General features: G+C 38.2%; 1 protein-coding gene across 2 annotated transcripts in view; it reads right to left on the reverse strand.

Moving 5' to 3' along the window:
* The window catches only part of LOC131953257 (uncharacterized), a 39,962-nt gene that overhangs the window by 2,510 nt on the left and 14,652 nt on the right, over nucleotides 1-22,800 (reverse strand). Inside the window, exons 5-7 of one of the 2 annotated variants that reach the window (XM_059316366.1) lie at nucleotides 10,729-10,812; nucleotides 9,770-9,853; nucleotides 1,048-1,095 (exon numbers count right to left, since the gene is read on the reverse strand). In XM_059316366.1, the coding sequence (XP_059172349.1) occupies nucleotides 1,048-1,095; nucleotides 9,770-9,853; nucleotides 10,729-10,812 (216 nt within the window). Of the gene's footprint in view, nucleotides 1-1,047; nucleotides 1,096-9,757; nucleotides 9,854-10,728; nucleotides 10,813-22,800 lie in introns of both variants that reach the window. The other variant, XM_059316365.1, reaches the window with a different exon arrangement.

The raw sequence follows: 22,800 nt of genomic DNA on the forward strand, positions 1-22,800 counted from the left end.
TGTGTTTCATAAGTTGTGGATTACTCTGCCTAGGGACAGGAAGAGACAAGGAAACAGTAAACAGGTCTGTGGTATAAGTTTAGATTACTTTGCCCAGAGCCTAGAAGAGACAGAAACATTACATAGGTATGTGTCATTAGTTGTGGATTACTATGCCCAGGGCCTAGTTGCGATTAAGTACAAAAGGCTGACCATGGCCAAATAAAAGGAGAATATAAAAGCAAGGGTAAGTTGAGAAATGTAAGCGAATATTATCCTAATTGTATCCTAAATAGTATTCTAAATAGTATCAGAAATAGTATCCTAAATAGTATTCTAAAAAGAATTCTAAATAGTATCCTAAATAGTATCCTAAACAGTATCCTAAACAGTATCCTAAATAGTATCCTAAACAGTATCCTAAACATTTTCCTAAATAGTATCCTAAACAGTATCCTAAATAGTATCCTAAACAGTATCCTTAATAGTATCCTAAATAGTATCCTAAATAGTATCCTAAATAGTATCCTAAATAGTATCCTAAATAGTATCCTAAACAGTATCCTAAATAGTATCTGCTTAAGCTTTACATAGCTGAAGTTGAATTGTTTTCTTTTTCACTTCACCAAACTTCATACTGAGTGTTGGGAAACAATTTTAGTTGTGGTTTTAGAATAACCAACAATCTAATAGATGGGTTCAGTAAAATAAACTTATAACCACAAGTAAGGAATCCTCTCCATACTTAGAGATCTATTGGGCAGATGAAGTAGAGTTCGTATGTTTCTTGACCTCGGCATATGAAAGGAAGGTGTGGTTAGCACTTTGCCCAGCTGTCTTTACTTTCCCTAACATGAGTACCCATCAGAGCTGGGTGGACTAAGGGGGGTTCTACTGACTTGGACCCGGATTCGAACATAAGCTTGTCGGGTTAGAAGTCTAGCTCTCTAGCTAGGCCACACCGTCCCATCATAGCCACTAGGCATAGTAAACATAGTCCGTAGTTACTTCAGCTAGACGTAGACTAGAAGATAACTTCAGACTTAAAGTTAATTTGGCTAGACGTACCTGAAGTAGAGAGTCTGGTAGAGATGGGTCCGAGTAGCTGGTAAAGATCTGTGGAGACAAGTAGACTCCCGTTAGAACGTGCAAAAAGAAGTAGACTCCGATTAGAACACGGACGATGTGATTTTTTGTGAAAAACATTTTGTCCATAATTTGCTGTATTTTTGTCCTTAAATACTTTACGACTTAAGAAATACATACAGTCCAAATGTAGAGAGAATAGACACGTGTCTGAAGTGTTAGTATGTCTGTTATTACACGGGTGACAGGCTCTATATATTTAAACCGCCCACAATCACAAATCTTGTGAATAGTTAGCCGGTGACGTGTTTAGAAAGGAACAAAAGAGACTCTGTCGAAGCAGCAATCCCCTAAACAACTTGTTGCCATTTATAAATACAATTTGTAAACCTAGGTAGACATGAAACACGGAAGCCATTTATAACTACATTCTTAAACCTAGGGAGATATCTACATTGGATTTGAAGACACATTTTACTAATCATTGTCCCTAACCACGTGTGAGCAAACCTTCGTTATTGACAAACTGATCTAGATCAGTGGTTCTTAACATGGGTTCGATAGAACTCCAGGGGTTCGGTGAGTCAGTTGCAGGTGCTCGGAGGAGCTCAAAACACACACCCGACTTATATGATTCACGATCGTATTTTGTCAGTGTAGACGATAGAACTGTTAAAAAAGAATTTTCGTAAATACGCATATGAAACTGGTGGGGTTCGGTACCTCCAAAAAAGTTAAGAACCGCTGATCTAGACCTATTCGGGAAATTTTAGTACTTATTGTGACGTCATTTTAATTACATGCTACCAATTTTTTGTACATTACATATAAAGAAAAAAAAACTCTTAATAAACCATCAAAGGTAGTGGCTTGTATGCGTTAGCCATATAAACCGACGCACTTTGAAACCCAGGGCCACACATTTGCACCGTCTAGCACCTAATTCCGCACATTTGCACCGTCTAGCACCTAATTCCGCTCAAATCGGTGCGGCTTTATCAAGTAAAGCTCCATAAAGTCTCACAGCTTTATGTGCCATCCATCACAGTTCCCCATTCATAGATCTTTAGCAACAATGTTTATAGTTTTGCAATGTTTTGTTTTATTACCGCACTTAAAGGAAATTGTTATAAAAAAAACAATAATTCTCTGTTCGGTGAGAATGATGATGCGGAACAAATATTATTATTATGAAAAAGATTATTGTGAACATTTTTTTCAATATGAAATCTACACATACACGACACAGAGAAAGCAGTGGAAAAAAGAGATGGCAAAAAAGGATATGATAATTGAGGCAATTTTTAAAAGTATTGCAGAATAGTTTAATTGTTGTGTTTGTTATTTTTTTTTTGTTATAGCTAAGCAGACAAGATATGCGTAGGCTGGTGTGCGATAAATAAAATAAAAATCTAAAATAATATTATAGGGACAGATATAATTGCAAAGAATATTTCTATAGGTTTCCCTAAAACATGCCGGTGTGAATTAAATAAAAACATTTTAAACTAGAAAATGATTGGGACTTTGTTCATTTTGATGTGCACCATCGAAAAGGATGTATGGGTACAATGTATTCAAAAGTTTCTCACTTCATTGCTTAATGAAATGCTTAATTTCGTGCGACGTTTTAAATTAATTTGTTGGCAGCTTTACTTTCTTAGCTAAGTGTTATTTTATAAACAAATGTATTAGCCCAGTTACTTGTCAGTTAGTTATCAAACACATTTCTTATTTACCCAAAACGTATAAATTTAATTACGTAGTAAAATACATATAACCGTACGTGATAAATTACTTTTTTTTTTCAACAAGTACCTATTTGCAAAGTTGATTATTAAATTATTTAAAACCTTTTTTGCTAACTTACTTCTTAATTATTCAAAAACTTTATTTTTTATTTTATAATTAAATTACTTGCTATGTTACTTGCTAAATGTATTCGTCATTAAGTCTAAAAATTAGTTTTTTTTTAAAGTTAGTTTAACGAATGCCATTAATTAAGTTAAGTTCTCCACTCCTCTCCAATCACATCAGAAAACACAAGCCGTGCCTCTTAATGTTGGATAAGTCGTCCGACAAACAAAATGACAGTCAGACAATCCGCCGGAGCAATCCGATGATTAGATTGTTCCAGTAAGGTCGGGCGCTCCCGTTACCCCCTCGCTACGCTCTGCTGCACATTCCCAATGAAAACTCACAACGAGGTTGGCCTTTCTATTATCTCCCTTGAACGATGTTTGCCAGCAGGGTGACTTCCCTTAGTTCCTCCCTTTATTGCTGCTTGACCCGCTGCTAATCGGGTCACATCAGTGAGTTGTCGCCCTTTTGATCCTTTTTAAGATGAATTGTCCCCCCACTGTGTGGAATTTTAAGCTCAATTTCAGCACCCCTAACCAAAGTGTCTTTTTTTTAAATTGGTTTTTTTTTCCTTTTCAAATTCTAAAAATATTTTAGTTGATTTTTAAGCAGAGCACAAAGCAAGTAATCGAACAACGCAGAATTTTATGAAATTGTTTATGTAGAGTTGTGTATAATTTTAGTTAAGTCTTATCATATTTTAGTTAACATTTAATGTTCTGGTATTTACACAGCAAACTCCAACATTGAAGTCGTGACAACAGTGGTGTTACAAGGTATAATGTTATCCAGTGTGGTTATTTGAGATGTCATCCGCATCTACTTAATTGCCCTTGTGCATAAAGATATATAATGAATTTTCAACAAAAGCAATAAACTGTATATTGCTATTTTATATCAGTAAGTCTTTTGTTAAAGCTTTTTTTAATTTATAAAAAATAAAGGGATTACTTGTGATGTCATATTTTTCATATTGCCAATATAAAAATATAACTGTTTTGTTTGTTTTTTAAATCGAGATTGTTTTTATTTTTATACAGACCAGCATGCACTTAGTATTTGGTCGACCCCATCAAAAGGACCCCCCCCCCCCATCACCCCCACCCTGCACCAGTTTCTCCACCCTCCTCCCTATTTTCAGCTCACCCGGCTAGAGCCATGAAGTGACATGGTCAACGAAAAAAAACGTCAATGATATTCTGCTCTGCTCGTTCATCCGTGTCACACAGCCCGGATCCTGATGCATTTACAAGGGGACACAATCACATCTCCATCCGTGATTTCACTGCTTGATGGCAGGCCTGTCGTGATAGACGGTAACCTCCCCTTGAAGCTTGATAGTCGCCCTTGGTCGCCGGGATTTTTTTTCCCTAACGTGTGATTCGGTTATGTCCCTTTAGCTGCGGGGTTAATTTCTCCTGTTTGCGGCAGTGAAATTATTGCATAACGCGACCAAATGGTCGACCCCACCAAGTTCAGAGAATACAAAGAAACGTTTATTTGGAAAAAAAAAAGCTTTCAGCGTTCATGAAAATTCTTAATTGCAACAATCACCAGCCAATATTTAGTGCCTCACTTAGGGCCAACGACACCAAACGACATTTTCCCGCCAACCTGTAGGAGGTTTATAAAGGGGGTCTTTTTCTGAGCTAGTGGGGTACTACAAGGCTTTGAAAACAGCATGAACCATATATTCACAGATATACAATCACGCGCAATATATATATACAGGGGCGTAGCGAGGAGGGGGGGGGGTGCGAACCGCACCGGGTGACACCATTTAGGGGGGTGACACCAAGGCAAAAAATAGCAAAATATATAGAGAAAAACTTGAGGGGGGGGGGGTGCAAATCGAAAGTTTGAGGGGGAAGGGTGCAAATCGAAAATTTGAAAGTTTGTCCCCGCCACTGTATATATATATATTAGTTTGCAGAACAAGACCTAGTCTCCGCGATAAAGCCACAATTACTATTAGTCTAGAAATACACTAAACTTTACTTAGAGTATGTGTAAGGCCTACTCTATTTCTGTTGCAATATCTATTGAATGCTGTTTCTAGTTCTTGGTGTATGACGAGAGATGAATTCTCGTCTACTCTAGTGTTGAAACCCGTCAGTTGTGACCTAGATTCATCATCGATACAACCTTGTATGGGTTGATTAATTACGGGTAGATCCTAGCTTTAGTGATTGACCGACGGTGATCGATAGCGTGAGTTCTGAGGACAAAATTCTTGTTGTATTTTAGTTCGTTGTTTTATTCAATGTTTTTAAATCTGATAGAAATCTATTGTTTTGGGTATCAAGGAAAGCTATGTTTGTGCATCTCTAAAATATAAACTTCGTCGAGAGGAGACGGGTTTAGAAAAAATTGACTCCGCGTTTATAAAAACAATTTAAAAGAATAAAAATGTTTTGTATATCTAAAAAATTAAAACAGACTCAATTAAATAGATTTTTCATTAAATAAAAAGATAAAAGAAAAATAAGAAGACATTTAAAGAATAAATATTTAGCTATAGTAACGATGAATGATTTTTATTTATGACGGCTACTGATGATGAAAAGTAAGGATTATAGATAGTGTTATAGAGCTAGGGTTATGATATCGGCCTCGGTATAACGTTCTCGGCCTTGGGGCAAGTGGCCCACAATCGGCCTCAATATCTGCTATCCATCGTTTGAAAAAATCCGACAATGGTACATTAACCAGTATCTATAAATATTATCGAACTTATTGTAAGAGAAGCTCAGAGCCGGCCATTTAGTCTATGTATACAGTAAAGTTATTCCAACTCGATCGTATTAATTTAAACAGTGTTGTGAAAATATGCTCTGCGACACCACCACCCCCCCCCCCCCCACACACACACATATACACTCACGGACGAAATAGAAAAATATATTTAATTTACATAGAAAATGTGTACTTTGTTTAGAGAAAATAGACAGTACATTGTAATTAGTATGTGCCGCTCTCCTCCCCCCCCCCCCCTCCCGGAAATATTAAGAGGTTAAGAGAGCCCCAAACCCCAGAGAAAAAAACGTTTGAAACTACTTTGAGGATTAAGGTAAAATTTAAATTAGGACTCGGTTCGGGAGTCAGAGTTATGGTGTGAGTGCTAGCATTATAGTAGGAAGTCGATACCATCAAATGACAGTTTCGATACTACAGAGATTCAAGAGGTAGGAGTCTAGATATAAATCTCTAGTTGGGTGAAACAGCCGGGCTAATGTAAACAAAAATTATCCACATTTACGTTGGTACGGATTAGGAGGGGGGGGGATGTATGGGCTATAAAAGATTGGGCGTGTCCATTAGTTATTGATACAGACCTGCTGCTATCGATTTACAGGTGAATCAGTTACTCGCCTAGAACTAAGTTAAAAGCTCGGACATACATAATAGACCGGTGGTGGTCCTTTCGTAACGAACCCTACGACATACCCAATTCGTGACGAAAACGTCCCCCCCCCCCCCCACCCACCCTCCAAATGGACATTGTACCACCAGAAAATCGCCCTATCCCATTTGCTTTTAGTTGCAATCAGTATCACTTTTTATAACTACAATCTGTGATGCGTGTCTTTCTGCGACTAGTTACACTAAAGAGTATTTGTTGTATTAAAAAAATCGGCTTTTTAACGCGCCACGTTTTTTCATTGACAACTCCCAACTCTCACATACCACACAACTCTCACACACACACCCCCACACACCTGTATAGATCAACTGTCATTGAAGTAGGAAGACGATGATAAAAAGGGACTCCAGACCACAACCACTTAAAATACAAAGATGATGAGATGAGTAGTAGGTTTGTACAGTTCTCGCATTTCCGAAGATTAAATTGCTGGGATTTTTGTTTGATTTTATTTTTTTATAGCGTGAAACCTGTCAAACGTATCTCAACTGCTCAGACATGCGCACACAGCAGTCTGACCCCTGACCCCCACGGGAACATAGCACGTCATTGCCATCCTTAAACCAGGCGGGGTACGTGGAGGAGGGAAAAGCTGTCACATACAGCCCGTCATCCCCCCCCCCCCGTCTCTTCCTCCATTGTCCCTCCCCTCCTGTCTCGTCACTCCCTCCATTGTTGCTCTCCTACCCTCTCTTCCCTCCGACGTTTCTCCTTTCAGTCGCGTATCTCCCTCTATTTTTTCTCCCTCGTCATGTCTTGTCCATATCAACTTTCCTTATTCACGCTCTATTAGCTGCATTGTACCCCAGCTTAAAACACAAGTCACGTGATGTTCCCCAGACGTCATTCAATCGTCACTTTCATAATTCGGGAAATCCCGTATTCCTCTTTTTTTTTTTACATTTAAAAATATTCAAGATCTTTTCTTATCCAAAAAACTTTTTTATTTAACATTAATTTACTCTTAAATCTAATTTTATTAATATTTCCAGAACTAATTATTCAAATGTTATCTTAATTAACTAATTACATATTTTAAAAATACTAAACGGGTGATCCAGAGGATTGAGTTAAGGTCATAAAATCTAAAGCCATTAACTAATTAAATATGAAACACGTTCAAAGATAGACAATCTTTGGCGCGCCCCGTCCCAATGCTCTGTAGAAATAGTATCGTATCCAAGTTTTTTTTTTCTTCTTTGGTATCTCTGTCAAGATGCTATAGTAACGTACTTAGGGTTAGATATACACTTTGTGTTTAGGTCATGGTCCGGATTTATGTCCAGAAAATGTGATGACAAAGTAAAGTTTCCCTTTCAAACCTGACGGTCTATGGGGCAAGTGAAGTAGAGTTCACTTGTTTCTGTGACCTCGGCACATGAAGAGATAGTGTGGACAGCACTATGCCCAGCCGCCTTTACTTTCCCTAACAGGAGTTAGGCACCCATCAGAGTTGGGTGGACTCAGGGACGGTCTACTGACTTGAACCCGGATTCGAACTCGAGACTAACGGGTTAGCAGTCCAGCTCTCTACCGCACTCCGTCCCAATGTGATGACAAGGGGAGAGTTTAAGACTAGTGCTAAGTATCGATAAGTGCAAAACAACTTCGATACTTTTGACTATGTAATCGATTACTTTTGTCAGAAGAGATAGAGATGCGTGTGAGTTTGTATTAATCGTGTAGGTGTATTTATGAATTGGTGTCTGTGTGTTTATAATATGGCATTAGTGTGTAGGCATGTATTGTATTATGGCGTGTGTGGCTATGTACTCTGTGTGAGGCTTTGTACTTTATATGTGAGTGTATGGCTATGTACTTTATATGTGAGTGTATGGCTATGTACTTTATATGTGAGTGTATGGCTATGTACTTTATATGTGAGTGTATGGCTATGTACTTTATAAGTTAGTGTATGGCTATGTACTGTATATGTGAGTGTATGGCTATGTACTTTATATTTGAGTGTATGGCTATGTACTTTATATGTGAGTGTATGGCTATGTACTATATAGTATGAGTGTATGGCTATGTACTATATAGTATGAGTGTATGGCTATGTACTTTATAGTATGAGTGTATGGCTATGTACTTTATAAGTTAGTGTATGGCTATGTACTTTATATGTGAGTGTATGGCTATGTACTTTATAGTATGAGTGTATGGCTATGTACTTTATAAGTTAGTGTATGGCTATGTACTTTATATTTGAGTGTATGGCTATGTACTTTATATGTGAGTGTATGGCTATGTACTATATAGTATGAGTGTATGGCTATGTACTATATAGTATGAGTGTATGGCTATGTACTTTATAGTGTGAGTGTATGGCTATGTACTTTATATGTGAGTGTATGGCTATGTACTATATAGTATGAGTGTATGGCTATGTACTATATAGTATGAGTGTATGGCTATGTACTTTATAGTGTGAGTGTATGGCTATGTACTTTATAGTATGAGTGTATGGCTATGTACTATATAGTATGAGTGTATGGCTATGTACTATATAGTATGAGTGTATGGCTATGTACTTTATAGTGTGAGTGTATGGCTATGTACTTTATATGTGAGTGTATGGCTATGTACTTTATATGTGAGTGTATGGCTATGTACTATATAGTATGAGTGTATGGCTATGTACTTTATAGTGTGAGTGTATGGCTATGTACTTTATATGTGAGTGTATGGCTATGTACTTTATATGTGAGTGTATGGCTATGTACTTTATATGTGAGTGTATGGCTATGTACTGTATAGTGTGAGTGTATGGCTATGTACTTTATATGTGAGTGTATGGCTATGTACTTTATATGTGAGTGTATGGCTATGTACTATATAGTATGAGTGTATGGCTATGTACTGTATAGTGTGAGTGTATGGCTATGTACTATATAGTATGAGTGTATGGTTATGTACTTTATATGTGAGTGTATGGCTATGTACTTTATATGTGAGTGTATGGCTATGTACTTTATATGTGAGTGTATGGCTATGTACTTTATATGTGAGTGTATGGCTATGTACTATATAGTATGAGTGTATGGCTATGTACTTTATATGTGAGTGTATGGCTATGTACTGTATAGTGTGAGTGTATGGCTATGTACTGTATAGTATGAGTGTATGGCTATGTACTTTATATGTGTGAGTGATTGGCGTTGTACTAAATGGCGTGAGTGTTTACCTATTTAATCTATGTTGTATGTGTGGCTATGTATAGTGTGGTGTGTGTGTCTGTGTCTGTGTGGCTATTTACACTGTGGTGTGTGTGGTTCTGTGTGGCAATGTACAGTGCGGTATGTGTGTCTCTTTGTGGCTACTTGGCTATGTACAGTGTAGTGTGTGGGTCTCTATGTGGCTATGTACAGTGTGGTACATAAAATTCAACAATGACAACAACTGTACCTATAGACTGACCTTGCGGAGTCCTCCATTGTGAAGCTGTATGAAGATTGGCATCAAACGCAGGCTTACCCATGGCGGAGAAAGTCTGACCGTAGGCTGAGGATAAACCATGTCTTTTCAGAGATTCAGTTGGAATAGCTAGCACAGTGTACAGACTTGCAGGCAGTTATTGGTTAACTAATTATCTCTGTTAGAAAATAACATTCCAAGGTTCGATTAGGTAGGGGGTGGGGGGCGGACACTGGTAAAAGTATATGTTTTCTATATAAATTCCATTTCGTTCGGGAGGGGGGGGGGAGACATTCTTCGGGAGGGGGCTCCGTCCCCCCAAATTCTTCCCCGCAAAGAGATGCCTGAAGAAATTCTGATTATGCCATAGATGAACTAGTTGAATTAGGCCATAGGTAAAGAATTAAGCAATAGGTAAACTAGCGGAATTAGGTCATAGGTAAATTAGCGGAATTAGGCCATAGGTAAACTAGCGGAATTAGGCCATAGGTAAATTAGCGGAATTAGGCCATAGGTAAACTAGCGGAATTAGGCCATAGGTAAACTAGCGAATTAGGCCATAGGTAATCTAGCGGATAAACTCTAACGAAAAATAGACCTAGGTACCTTATCACGTTAAATTAACAGCAGAGAAAATTAATTAAGCGCTTGCACACAATAACCGTAGTTAAAGACTCTATCAGAAGCACAAGAAATAAAAAATACATAATTGCTGAAACACACTAAATTTTTATCACCCGGCGAACTGAGTGGTATCGATGATGCACACGCTACCAAAATTGAAATATCGATTACCGTCATGTGATTGATTGGGAATTCACGTCCTAGCTGTAAAAGGCTATCACCGATACACAGTCAGATTAGGATTATTTCAAGGGCATTACACAGCTTAGCTTGTTAGAGCTAAGACTGGGATAAGGAGACCGAATGATGGGGAAGCAGGAAGTGGCGTAGTTTCTTACCTTGACTGGCAGCCCTCCATTGTGCGCTGTGGAGTCCGGGTTCGAATGCCGACTTGCCGAGTGCCGAGAATGACGGGGAGTAGGCTGTGGAATGGAGTGAGTGTGTGGTTAGATGTGGTTGGAGTGTGTGGTCAGATGTGGTTGGAGTGTGTGTCTGGTCAGATGTGATAGGAGTGGTCAGGTGTGGTTTGAAAAATGAGTGGTCAAATGTGGGTACAGGAGTGTGTGGTCAGATGTGGAGGAGTGGGGTGAGTGGTCAGATGTGGGTGGTGGGGGTGAGTGGTCAGATGTGAGTAGTGTAGTGGGGTGAGTGGTCAGATGTGGTCAGATGTGGGTGGTGGGGTGAGTGGTAAGATGTGGTCAGATGTGGTCAGATGTGGGTGGTGGGGGTGAGTGGTCAGATGTGGGTGGTGGGGGTGAGTGGTCAGATGTGGGTGGTGGGGTAAGTGGTCAGATGTGGGTGGTGGGGTGAGTGGTCAAATGTGGGTGGTGGGGTGAGTGGTCAAATGTGGGTGGTGGGGTGAGTGGTCAGATGTGGGTGGTGGGGTGAGTGGTCAGATGTGGTGAGTGGTCAGATGTGGATGGTGGGGTGAGTGGTCAGGTGTGAGTAGTGTAGTGGGGTGAGTGGTCAGATGTGGTCAGATGTGGGTGGTGGGGTGAGTGGTTAGATGTGGGTGGTGGGGTAAGTGGTTAGATGTGGGTGGTGGGGGTGAGTGGTCAGATGTAGATGGTGGGGTGAGTGGTCAGATGTGGTCAGATGTGGTCAGATGTGGGTGGTGGGGGTGAGTGGTCAGATGTGGGTAGTGTGGTGAGTGGTTAGATGTGGGTGGTGGGGTGAGTGGTTAGATGTGGGTGGTGGAGTTAGTGTTCAGATGTGAGTAGTGGGGTGAGTGATTAGATGTGGGTAGTGTGGTGAGTGGTTAGATGTGGGTAGTGTGGTGAGTGGTCAGATGTGGGTAGTGTGGTGAGTGGTTAGATGTGAGTAGTGTAGTGGGGTGAGTGGTCAGATGTGGGTAGTGTGGTGAGTGGTCAGATGTGGGTAGTGTGGTGAGTGGTCAGATGTGGGTAGTGTGGTGAGTGGTCAGATGTGGGTAGTGGGGTGAAGGGTTGATGTGGGTAGTGGGGTGAGTGGTTAGATGTGGGTGGTGGGGTTAGTGGTCAGATGTGGGTTGTGGGGGTGAGTGGTTAGATGTGGGTGGTGGGGTGAGTGGTCAGATGTGGGTAGTGGGGTGAGTGGTTAGATGTGGGTGGTGGGGTGATGGGTTAGATGTGAGTGATGGGGTGAGTGGTTAGATGTGGGTGGTGGGGTGAGTGGTTAGATGTGGGTGGTGGGGTGATGGATTAGATGTGAGTGATGGGGTGAGTGGTTAGATGTGGGTGGTGGGGTGAGTGGTTAGATGTTGGTGGTGGGGTGATGGGTTAGATGTGGGTGGTGGGGTGAGTGGTTAGATGTGGGTAGTGGGGTGAGTGGTCAAATGTGGGTGATGGGGTGAGTGGTTAGATGTGGGTGGTGGGGTGAGTGGTTAGATGTTGGTGGTGGGGTGATGGGTTAGATGTGGGTAGTGGGGTGAGTGGTCAGATGTGGGTGATGGGGTGAGTGGTTAGATGTGGGTGGTGGGGTGAGTGGTTAGATGTTGGTGGTGGGGTGATGGGTTAGATGTGGGTGGTGGGGTGAGTGGTTAGATGTGGGTAGTGGGGTGAGTGGTCAAATGTGGGTGATGGGGTGAGTGGTCAGATGTGGATAGTGGGGTGAGTGGTTAGATGTTGGTGGTGGGGTGATGGGTTAGATGTGGGTGGTGGGGTGAGTGGTTAGATGTGGGTAGTGGGGTGAGTGGTCAAATGTGGGTGATGGGGTGAGTGGTCAAATGTGGGTAGTGGGGTGAGTGGTTAGATGTTGGTGGTGGGGTGATGGGTTAGATGTGGGTGGTGGGGTGAGTGGTCAGATGTGGGTGGTGGGGTGAGTGGTTAGATGTTGGTGGTGGGGTGATGGGTTAGATGTTGGTGGTGGGGTGAGTGGTTAGATGTGGGTAGTGGGGTGAGTGGTTAGATGTGGGTGGTGGGGTGATGGGTTAGATGTGGGTGGTGGGGTGAGTGGTTAGATGTGGGTAGTGGGGTGAGTGGTTAGATGTGGGTGGTGGGGTGATGGGTTAGATGTGGGTAGTGGGGTGAGTCGTTAGATGTGGGTGTTGGGGTGAGTGGTCAGATGTGGGTGGTGGAGTGTGTGGTCAGATGTGGAGGAGTGGTTCGATGTAGGTTGTGGGGGTTGTGGGTGTGGAAGATGTGGATGAGGGTGTGGTCAATTGTGTGTTAAAAAATGAGTGGTTCAGATGTGGGTTGACGGTTACGGGTTTTTTGATTGAGTTTCTAGATGTGCTTGGTGGTGTATTATGTGGGCATATAAAGCTGGGGGAATAGGCAACATTAGAGCACACAAAATACGAAAAAGTATCCATTGTTAAACAATTAATAAAACAATCAAACTAAAAGAAAAAAGCATTTTTTTAAAACATCTAAATGTAACACTTAAATAAAGTACACTCAAAATAAATTTTAAAAATCGATTTTTTTAAAATTCCAAGCAGTTTTAAAAATCACCATTAATAGAGAAATGTGTAATATTTTTTTTAAGATACCGACATTGCTAAAAACAATTAAATTGTGTAATTTATCAAAATCTGTAATTAACTAATTCCAGAACTTATAAATCACTTGATGATTAGAATTTATTTGTAGCATGTAACAAAAAGAGATAGGTTTAAATAAAAAGCGTTAGGCATAAGAGTTAAATCAATAAGTGGCTCTGGTTGGCAATATATATATATATATATATATATATATATATATATATATATATATATATATATATATATATATATATATATATATATATATATATATATATATATATGTCATTAATGTTAACCTTATTATACAGATCGATCGTCTTAACGCCACTAACGTGTCATTATTCTTTTTATTGTAAAATAACATATTCTAAATGTCCTATTAAGGTAAAAGTTTCTTATATTAGATACATTCTTGGTTCCGTTACAGTGTGTGATTAAAATACTTTTAGCCAGCGTCGATAATATACAGGCACCTAGTCAACGTTTTTACTATTGTTGGTACGCTTTAACCAACTTCTTAAAAATGATCAATGTGGAATCTTGTATGAGTGGTGTTAACGTATCTGACAAACGTGTGTATTTTGAAACATTTACACCACGCCAACTGACCACTGCTGTGGACAGCTACGCATTCTTTTAGTCTATATAAAATATACCATCACTTAACATTTGAATTTTTTTTTAATTTAACAGCAAACCATAAAAATCACAAAATAGAACTAAACTGCTCTAAAAAAAATTCGAAAATAAAATGGACATATATAAAAATAATAAATGTTAAAAGTCATAGCAAAAATTAAAATGTCGACGCAAGAATTAGCAAATGAAAACTGACCACAAAAAGTGACAATCAAATAAAATCTGACGTCATTAAATTCAATCAAATCAAAATAGAAGACAAAGAAATGGCTATCAATAAAAACAGACGCCACAAAAAGCTGTCTAATTAAAAATCAACCAAACAAAAAAAAATAACTACCAAAATTCGAAAAGACCACACAGAAAAATTACCAAACAAAATAATAACCACCAAAATGAAAACTGACAACATTAAATGTAACCACCGAAATGAAAATTGCCCAAACAAAAATAACTACAAAAATGAAAAGTGACCTCATAGAAAAAATGACCAAATAAAAAAAAACACACCAAAATGAAAAGTGACCACACGAAAAGTAACCACCAAAATGAAAATTGCCCAAACAAAAATAACTACAAAAATGAAAAGTGACCTCATAGAAAAAATGACCAAATAAAAAAAAACACACCAAAATGAAAAGTGACCACACGAAAAGTAACCACCAAAATGAAAACTGATCAAACAAAAATAACAACCAAAAAGAAAAAACAGACCAGAAACAAAAATTTTCTAAATCAAAACTGACAGCACAAAAATAACCACCATTAAAAAAAACATACCACCAAAACGACAACTGACCACAGGTTACCTTGTAGCATAAAGCTGGGGAACCCAGATATCGGACATGGCCGGAAGTAGCCAGACGGACTGGAAGGATGCATTGGTCAGTCCGGACTCGTCCACACACAATCAGGTACCTGGCTCACGTCCAGCAGGTCAAGGTGGCACCAACAGTGCTCATCCTGACACGTGCAGCAAGCACATTGGCGACTGAGTTCGATCACGGTGATCGATTCACATCTCTCAATCACGGCACAGCTTAGATCACGATCACAAACTTTGTGTAAGGCGTATCTGAACTTTAAATGTCACAGTGAGTTCCTTATACCGCCTCATTTATTGAATAGTGTACTTTTTTCCAAACTAACCTTGGTAAAGAAGCGAGGGATATGATAAAAACAAAGAAGAAATTAGTTTGACACATATCATTGGCTTGAATAGAGTCCTCACATGCAGATGGAAGTCAACAAATGGGAATCAAAAGATTCCCGGAAAAGAATCCGCGGAAAAGATGTGTGTATTCATTGTATATATTTTTTATATGAAATAATTTAACCTTACGAGCACGCAGTTACTTTTTTTTTTTAATTCAAAAACTTATGTTACAAATCGAAACCAACTTTTAAGAAAACTGAGATTTTAGTGTCTTAAGCTTGAAGATATTTCAACAAACCTCGCAATCTGTGCTAATGTCTACATTTTAAAATAGACACAAAGAAATTAGTAAAGTTGTCAGACAGCAAAGTGGCTTCACCTACTACTAAAGATACCTCAAGAACATTGGGTATTGTAGGTCTTCTTTAAAATTTGGGCATGGCTGTGTTACTCATTGGTCGCCAATTTTACCATATCCACATTTGTTTTGTCTTTTGTTGTTAAGTCTCTAACCATACTGATATGTGCTGGCGAAGACCTTTGGTTTAAACATCAAATGTACTTGTAATTATGGGTGTAATAGCACTTACTTTTTAAAAATCAATAAAATATCCCCCCCCCCCCTTCAGTACCATGAAAATAAGTGTAGCCTTACAAGTAGCTTGGTATAAAAGGATCTATTTAAAACCCAAAACATAATTAATGTTAGCCAATATTAATAAAAGCTTTCGGAAGAATTTCTAGGAGTTATTATTTATTCATAGGATTTTTAAAAAGCTTGTTTGTTGATATTTTTTTTTTTATGTAAAAGATCATTATCCTTTTACAGAATTTTTTAAAAACAACTGATATCAAATTTTGACTTAAGATTAATTCTTAAAATGTGTTATCATTGACATTCAGTCACTGCAGTGAAGTTATGGAAATTCATTTTTCCCAAGGACCCTAAAACGAATAGTCGAATACGCCATGGTGTTTTATCAATCAAACGTATGATGTAATCAAAATCGCCATGGTATTTTGTCAACCAGACGACTGGTGTAAGAGGAAGCTGAGATTTTGAGGAAAGAAAATATGAATGAGAAAAGTAGTGGCACAAAACGAATATGTTTTAGTGTGTACACAAGCTCGAATGTTTTGTCAAGAAAAATATTGGATTAACTGCATCAGTTTCATTTAAATAGAAGGTTGTAACATATTATTTTAAAATTGTAAACCTGCAAATTTAGATTAGATAAAATGTCCAAATTCTATGAGATTTTATGGCGATCTTGAATAAATTAAGACTTGAAGGGTCCAAGAACTCCCCCCAGTTCCTCCCACCACACACACACACACACGTACACACAAACACACATCGAAGCGACAAAAGAAAATGAGTACTGGACTCAAGTATAATAGATTTATCGATTGTAAATGTCTATTTTTACTCCAAAGCTAGATGTTAAATTACAATGATAGAGGTATTGGAATGTAGAAGGTATTCATATGTACGTTAGAATTTGGCTAAAGAAGTTCTACGCCAGAATTGAGACACAGAAGGTATTCACACTACGCTAGAATTGGGCTAAAAATGATAAATTAAAGAATATAAGACCCTACATGAAATTAGCCCGCGCAGTTTGACTTAATGATCACCATTCGATAATCACCAGATCAATGCACATGTGTTTATAATACGACAACACTCTTTACGTTCTTTTATTTTAAGATTTAAAACATCAGAAAGTATTGAGTCAAACATCACGAGATTATCAACAGTAATATGTTAAACATCACAAGATTATCAATTAAATAATTTCATACATTACAAGATTATCAATTTTAACTGATTTCAAACATCTCAAGATTATCAATGACATGATGTCATCTTCACAGGATTTACCAACACCACAAGTTTGTATAATTACAACAACTTCAAAAACTATTCAACACTCAATGATTATTTAATAGCAAGAGAACCCATTAAATTAACTCATTAATACCACCAACTTTAATTCCCTCAACACGTTAACCTTTTAATTAACTAATCGATGTGATAAACTTAAATTAGCCCAGCAACTGAGCCAGGTAAAGTAACAAAAAGTTAGATGCTACAGCTTCCTGGTTAGAACAACAAAAGTTACACACCCTAGATATAGCACACAACAACACCTACTTTCAGAGAAGACTGAAATTACAAGCAGTATACAACAGTTTAGAAAGTTGAAATGACATTTCTAAAGACAGCGATTTCGACACACAAAAAACTGACTCCAAGTCTAATAAAGTCTTTACAAATGTAAGTTATATTAACTTAAACATTACTACATCATAAATTGATAAACCAGGAACGATTGAATAGAACAATCTGCAATAGTTATATCAGGGAATGTTAAGTTAAACTTGGACAAGAGCAGTACATATTGTAGCAAAGAATCATCATCCAAAAAGGCTTAGGAAGTTGAGCTGAAATTACAGCCGAGAAAAAAGAAGAGCTGATATTTGACAAATCAACCATAGGGGTGATATTTCCACAGGGTTGATATTTCAACCTTTCCTAAATTAGGGCTGATATTTCAACAGATCAAAAAGTAGAGTTGATATTTCAATATTTCCTAAAGTAAGGGGACTGGTATTTCAACATTTCCTTAAGTAAGGCTGATATTTCCAGAGATCTGAAAGTAAGGCTGATATTTCAACATTTCCTAAAGTAGTGGGGCTGATATTTCAACATTTCTTAAGTAGAGCTGATACTTCAACATTTCTTAAGTAGAGCTGATATTTCATTATTTCTTAATTAGAGCTGATATTTTAACATTTCCTAAAGCAGTGGGGCTGATAATTTAACATTTCCCAAAGTAGGGGGAGAGGGGACTGATATTTCAACAAACCCTAAAGTAGGGGGTTGATATTTCAACATTTCCTGTACCAGGGGATAATATTTCAGCATTTAATAAAACAAGGCTGATATTTAAGCAGTTTGCAGTTCCAGCAATAGACAGATATAATGGCGTTCTCTTTCAACAGCCTCTCGAAAAATTGTAGATTAACATATTAGATGAGTTTCTGTAACTGCTTGCAGTAATGTAAAAGCTAGCCTTACTGTATAGTAACCGCAGTAATTTAACACTGAAGTAACTAAATACAATTAACTTGTGTGCAAATGTAATATAAACACATTACTCTGACTACCTTAATCGCCAATCTTCACCACTTGATATAAAGATAATTTAAACCATCTACTTAACAGTGACTACTTAACAGAGAAATGAATATGCATACAGTTGCATGTAGCATTTCTTACACTTGGCATTAAAAGATTTGTCAAAGGCTAGAAACAACTACTAACCAATTAGAGATCGTCAGAAAGTCAAGTCATATTTAAGTCACAAACTTCTCTATAGCCCAACATTAAGTCAAGTAACATTGCCGTCACAGACCTCTCTATAACCCAACATTAAGTCAAGTCACATTGAAGGAAGAAACTTCTCTGTATTTTTACTAGATCACCATGTCGTAGATATTTTTGCCAGTATTGCTAAGTAAAAAACAAGAAGTATGCTTTACAAATACAATTAAATACAAATACCCAAAATTTTGAGTAACACCAAATATATACCTGTTAAATTAATTTGAAAAGCAAGCACAACCACACATGAAATAGATCCAATTAGCAAGTGACTTCCTACAACTAAATCACTTGAAAATGTCAAAAAATATATATCTTTCTAAAGTCAAAAGATTAAAACAAAGCTTTAATCAATTTTATTTTCCTGATAAACTTTGAAATCACTATAAACCACACGATTCACTCTCTCTCACGTCAAAAAAAAAAGTATCGTTGTGTGAAGTTGGAAGATAAATCTCCACTGGAACTCCAACTAGCCACAATTTCCCCGAAGGTTACGTCACCAGTTGGCCAGCCCCAATAACCGCCAACTGCCAAGTTTTCCCTAAACAGGATAACACCACGCGAGTCAAGTTGCCTTTTGGCAAAAAAAAAAGAGAAACTTGTTACAATACATCCAAGGGGTGGAAAATCCTTTTAGTTTTGCTCTTTTATTTTTTTTTTACTAATTTAAAAAAAAAATATCAACGTGAAATGTGACGTCCCAATAGCCGTTTATCCATCTAGGCAGACCCTAGTTGGCATCGAAAGATTGAAAGATGGGGGGGGGGGGGGGGGGATACTAACAGTTTAGAAATAGACTGGGGGGGGGTGAGGTAGGGCAATGGTTTGGAAAACGGCCCCGCGAGTACAGCCGGCAACATCACAAATTACACCACAGAAATCTGACCAATGAGAGAAGCCGCGTCTCCCCGGCGTTGGCCGGGCGGCTAATCTATCGACAAGGCAAGATCAATGGGCCGCTAGGTGACAAACTGAGCGCGCGGGGACCGCCGCCGTGTTTACACGGGAAGCGCGCATGGGGTGCCTTTTCTTCCCCTCCGACGCGAGAGTTCCTTCCGGTCTACGCATAGAAACCGGCAGCCGGGTCCGTAGCCGGCCGCTTTCATTCCCGGTCGAACGTTTGATAAGGATATCAAGTGAGTGGGGAGGGGAGGGGGGATCATGAAATATATGATGGAGGTTTTTTTTTATTTTTATTGGGAGGATGGGATGGGAGGAAAAAAGTGGGGGAGGGAGGGGGTGGGAGGGAGGGTAAGGATCCGATGGCCGAAGGTTTAATTGGGAAGTTGTTTGTGGATTATTATGTGGATTGAATGGATCGTTAGATGGAGTGGATACACGGGGGGGGGGGGGGTTATATCGAGTGGTGTGGAGTTGTGGTGCAGGTGGAGTAGAGTCGAGGTAGGCTGAAACCGGCGGTGACTTGAGGGGGGGGGGGTCTGGATGATACTTTTTTAAATGAGACAAACGGGAGGCTTTAATGACGTAATGAGATGATATATGATGTGCCGGGGGGGGGGTCACATACATGATTAGTTTTTACATGTTAATTAGGGTGGCGCTTGTACGGGTTTAACTAGAGGGATTGGGGAAGGATTATAAAGGGAGTGGGGTCACATTGACATTACGACCATATATATGAATGGGGTAAAGATAGAGGCTAAGCTTTTGTTTTATAACACTGATAACGAGTGATTAGTGTTAGAGCATTGGATGTTGGGGTTAGTCTCAAGCTAGGAGCGAAGATGACAGCTGGTAAGAGGGGATGAGGGTAGGGAGGGGGTTATAAAATATTTCAAGTTGGAACAGGCTGACCATCTTGGATGCTATATATGGTATATATGGTTGAGTGTGGTCAATGTAGCAACGACAACATTGTTGCAACAAACCCATAACAGCACAATTTTTGATAATTTCATAAAACAACACCATTGTTGCACCAACCCTATGACAACACCATTGTTGCAACAATCCTGTAACAACACCATTGTTACAACAATCCTATAACAACACCATTGTTGCAATAATCCTATAAGAACACCATTGTTGAAATAATCTTATAACAACACCATTGTTGCAATAATCATATATATTAACACCATTGTTGCAACAATTCTATACTAACAACATTGTTGCAACAATCCTGTAACAACACCATTGTTGCAATAATCATATATATTAACAACATGTTGTAACAATCCTACACCAACACCATTGTTGCAACAATCCAATAACAACACCATTGTTGCAACAATCCAATAACAACACCATTGTTGCAACAATCCTATGTTAACACCATTGTTACAACAATCCTATACTAAGAAAATTGTTGCAACACTCTGATTATTCAAAATAAACATTAAAAAAAACACCAGAAAACAACGCATCTACTGGAAGCGGTGTCTCGGAACAGAACAAATAAATGTTGTCGCCATTCCGAAATTGGAGAAAATGCATCTCTTCCTTTAGACAACAATATCGCCAATTGACGAGTGTTTTCAAACGATTTTTTTTCTTTGAATGGCCGGAGAGATATTCACCCCTCCCTATACCCTACCCTTCCCCATCTCCCCTATCCCACATAAAACGTCACATGTGTTGTATTCAACAACAATAAAAGGCTAGAATAATAAAAATATCTCGTAGAACATGTTGATTAGAAGCTGTCTCAATAGCTAAAAGAACAATGTCTAACACATCCTTGTTAGGTTGTGGTACGGAATAAAAGATGAATTCGTTCCTCAAAAAAAAAAATGTAAAAAAATAATAATTTTTAAAAATTAAGTGTAAAAACGTATAAAATGTTTGCTGAACAAAGAATGGAAATCCTGTCATATACACAAAGGAAATATTTAGCAAACACGTGAGAAATAAAACAAAAAACAAGTTTTGGAAAATTATTGATTGCAACAATAAAAATCTCGAGAAATGCAAAGAATTTAAAATATGTTTCTTACAGAAATGTACTCAATAGTAAACAACATTTTTGTTAATGTGATTTTATTATACGCCCGTTTGTATTTGCCCGTTGAAAGTTTCACTAGAAAGCGGATTGGTTGCCAACAAAAGAATTCGGTCTTTAAACTTGTCAACGAGTTGGTTCAAAATAACTTCCATTGAATGTAATCTGTGTACGTACAATGTTCTACATGAGGATATTGCATTTGTAATTTAGTCGAATGTAATATTTTATAAATCTAAATGAACATTAATATACCAGACGACAATTTAACAAAACATGATCAGACCAGTGTTTCCTCCAGACTTATTTCTACAAGAAGGCACATTATATTGTGGGGGGGGGGGGGGGGGTGTACACTCGTAAAAGTATACGTTTTCTATATAAACTCCATTTCGTTCGGGGGGAGGGGGTAGACTTTCTTCGGGGGGCAAAGCCCCCTTCCCCCACCCGAAGAGATGCCTGGAAGAAACTCTGCATCAGACTATCGCCAGTTAAATACTTATAAAACGAATGCAAGAAGTACTATCTCCGTGTTATTTAGAATAATATGATAGTATTTGTATATTATTTCAATACTTTTTATCTCCTGTTGTAATACAATTTTAATACAATTTTATTACAATTTTAATTTTATTTTATTACTGTTATAATACAATTGTATACCGCTTCCTGCTATTTTCAAACTATTTTAATAACTTTTTAATACTTTTCCCATACATTTTTTCAATCAATTAAATTATTTTAATACTATTTTGATAAGATATCTATTTAGCTTTATCTTTGGCTGTAAAAGACGTGCGTTTATCATTCACCAGACCAGACACAGATTGTCTCCACCCTCTATTTTACATCTAAATCGTAAGTTAATAAAACATCTATACTGTAACCTTTTTTATCTACGCAAAGCAAAAATACAAACAGTAATTATCGAAACAATTACGAATGAGACCAAAAAGTGTAATAAAAATTTCTATTCCATTTCAATTTTCTAATCTAAGAGCTAAAAAAATATATAAAACCTCCCCTCCCCCCACCCCCCCAAGTTATCTGCCCATTCGTGTTCCTATAATAGCTTCATCAATAACGTCGTCATTCGCGTATTGATTATCGGAGACAGATTTATGAATTCTGATCATTACTACCATAATAGTTAAAGGACCCTTCTCTCTCTTTTTTTTTCATTTCCACTTTTTTTATTTGCCCATTCTTTCTGATTTTTTTCTCTCCCTCTCCTTTCACTTCCTCCCCCCATCCTTCCTTCCATTCATCCATCTTTCAACCATCCCCTAAAGGT

This window comes from Physella acuta, unplaced genomic scaffold (genome assembly GCF_028476545.2).
Source record: "Physella acuta isolate Inbredline_101_S28 unplaced genomic scaffold, ASM2847654v3 ptg000914l, whole genome shotgun sequence".
Taxonomy (NCBI): Eukaryota; Metazoa; Mollusca; class Gastropoda; family Physidae; genus Physella; species Physella acuta.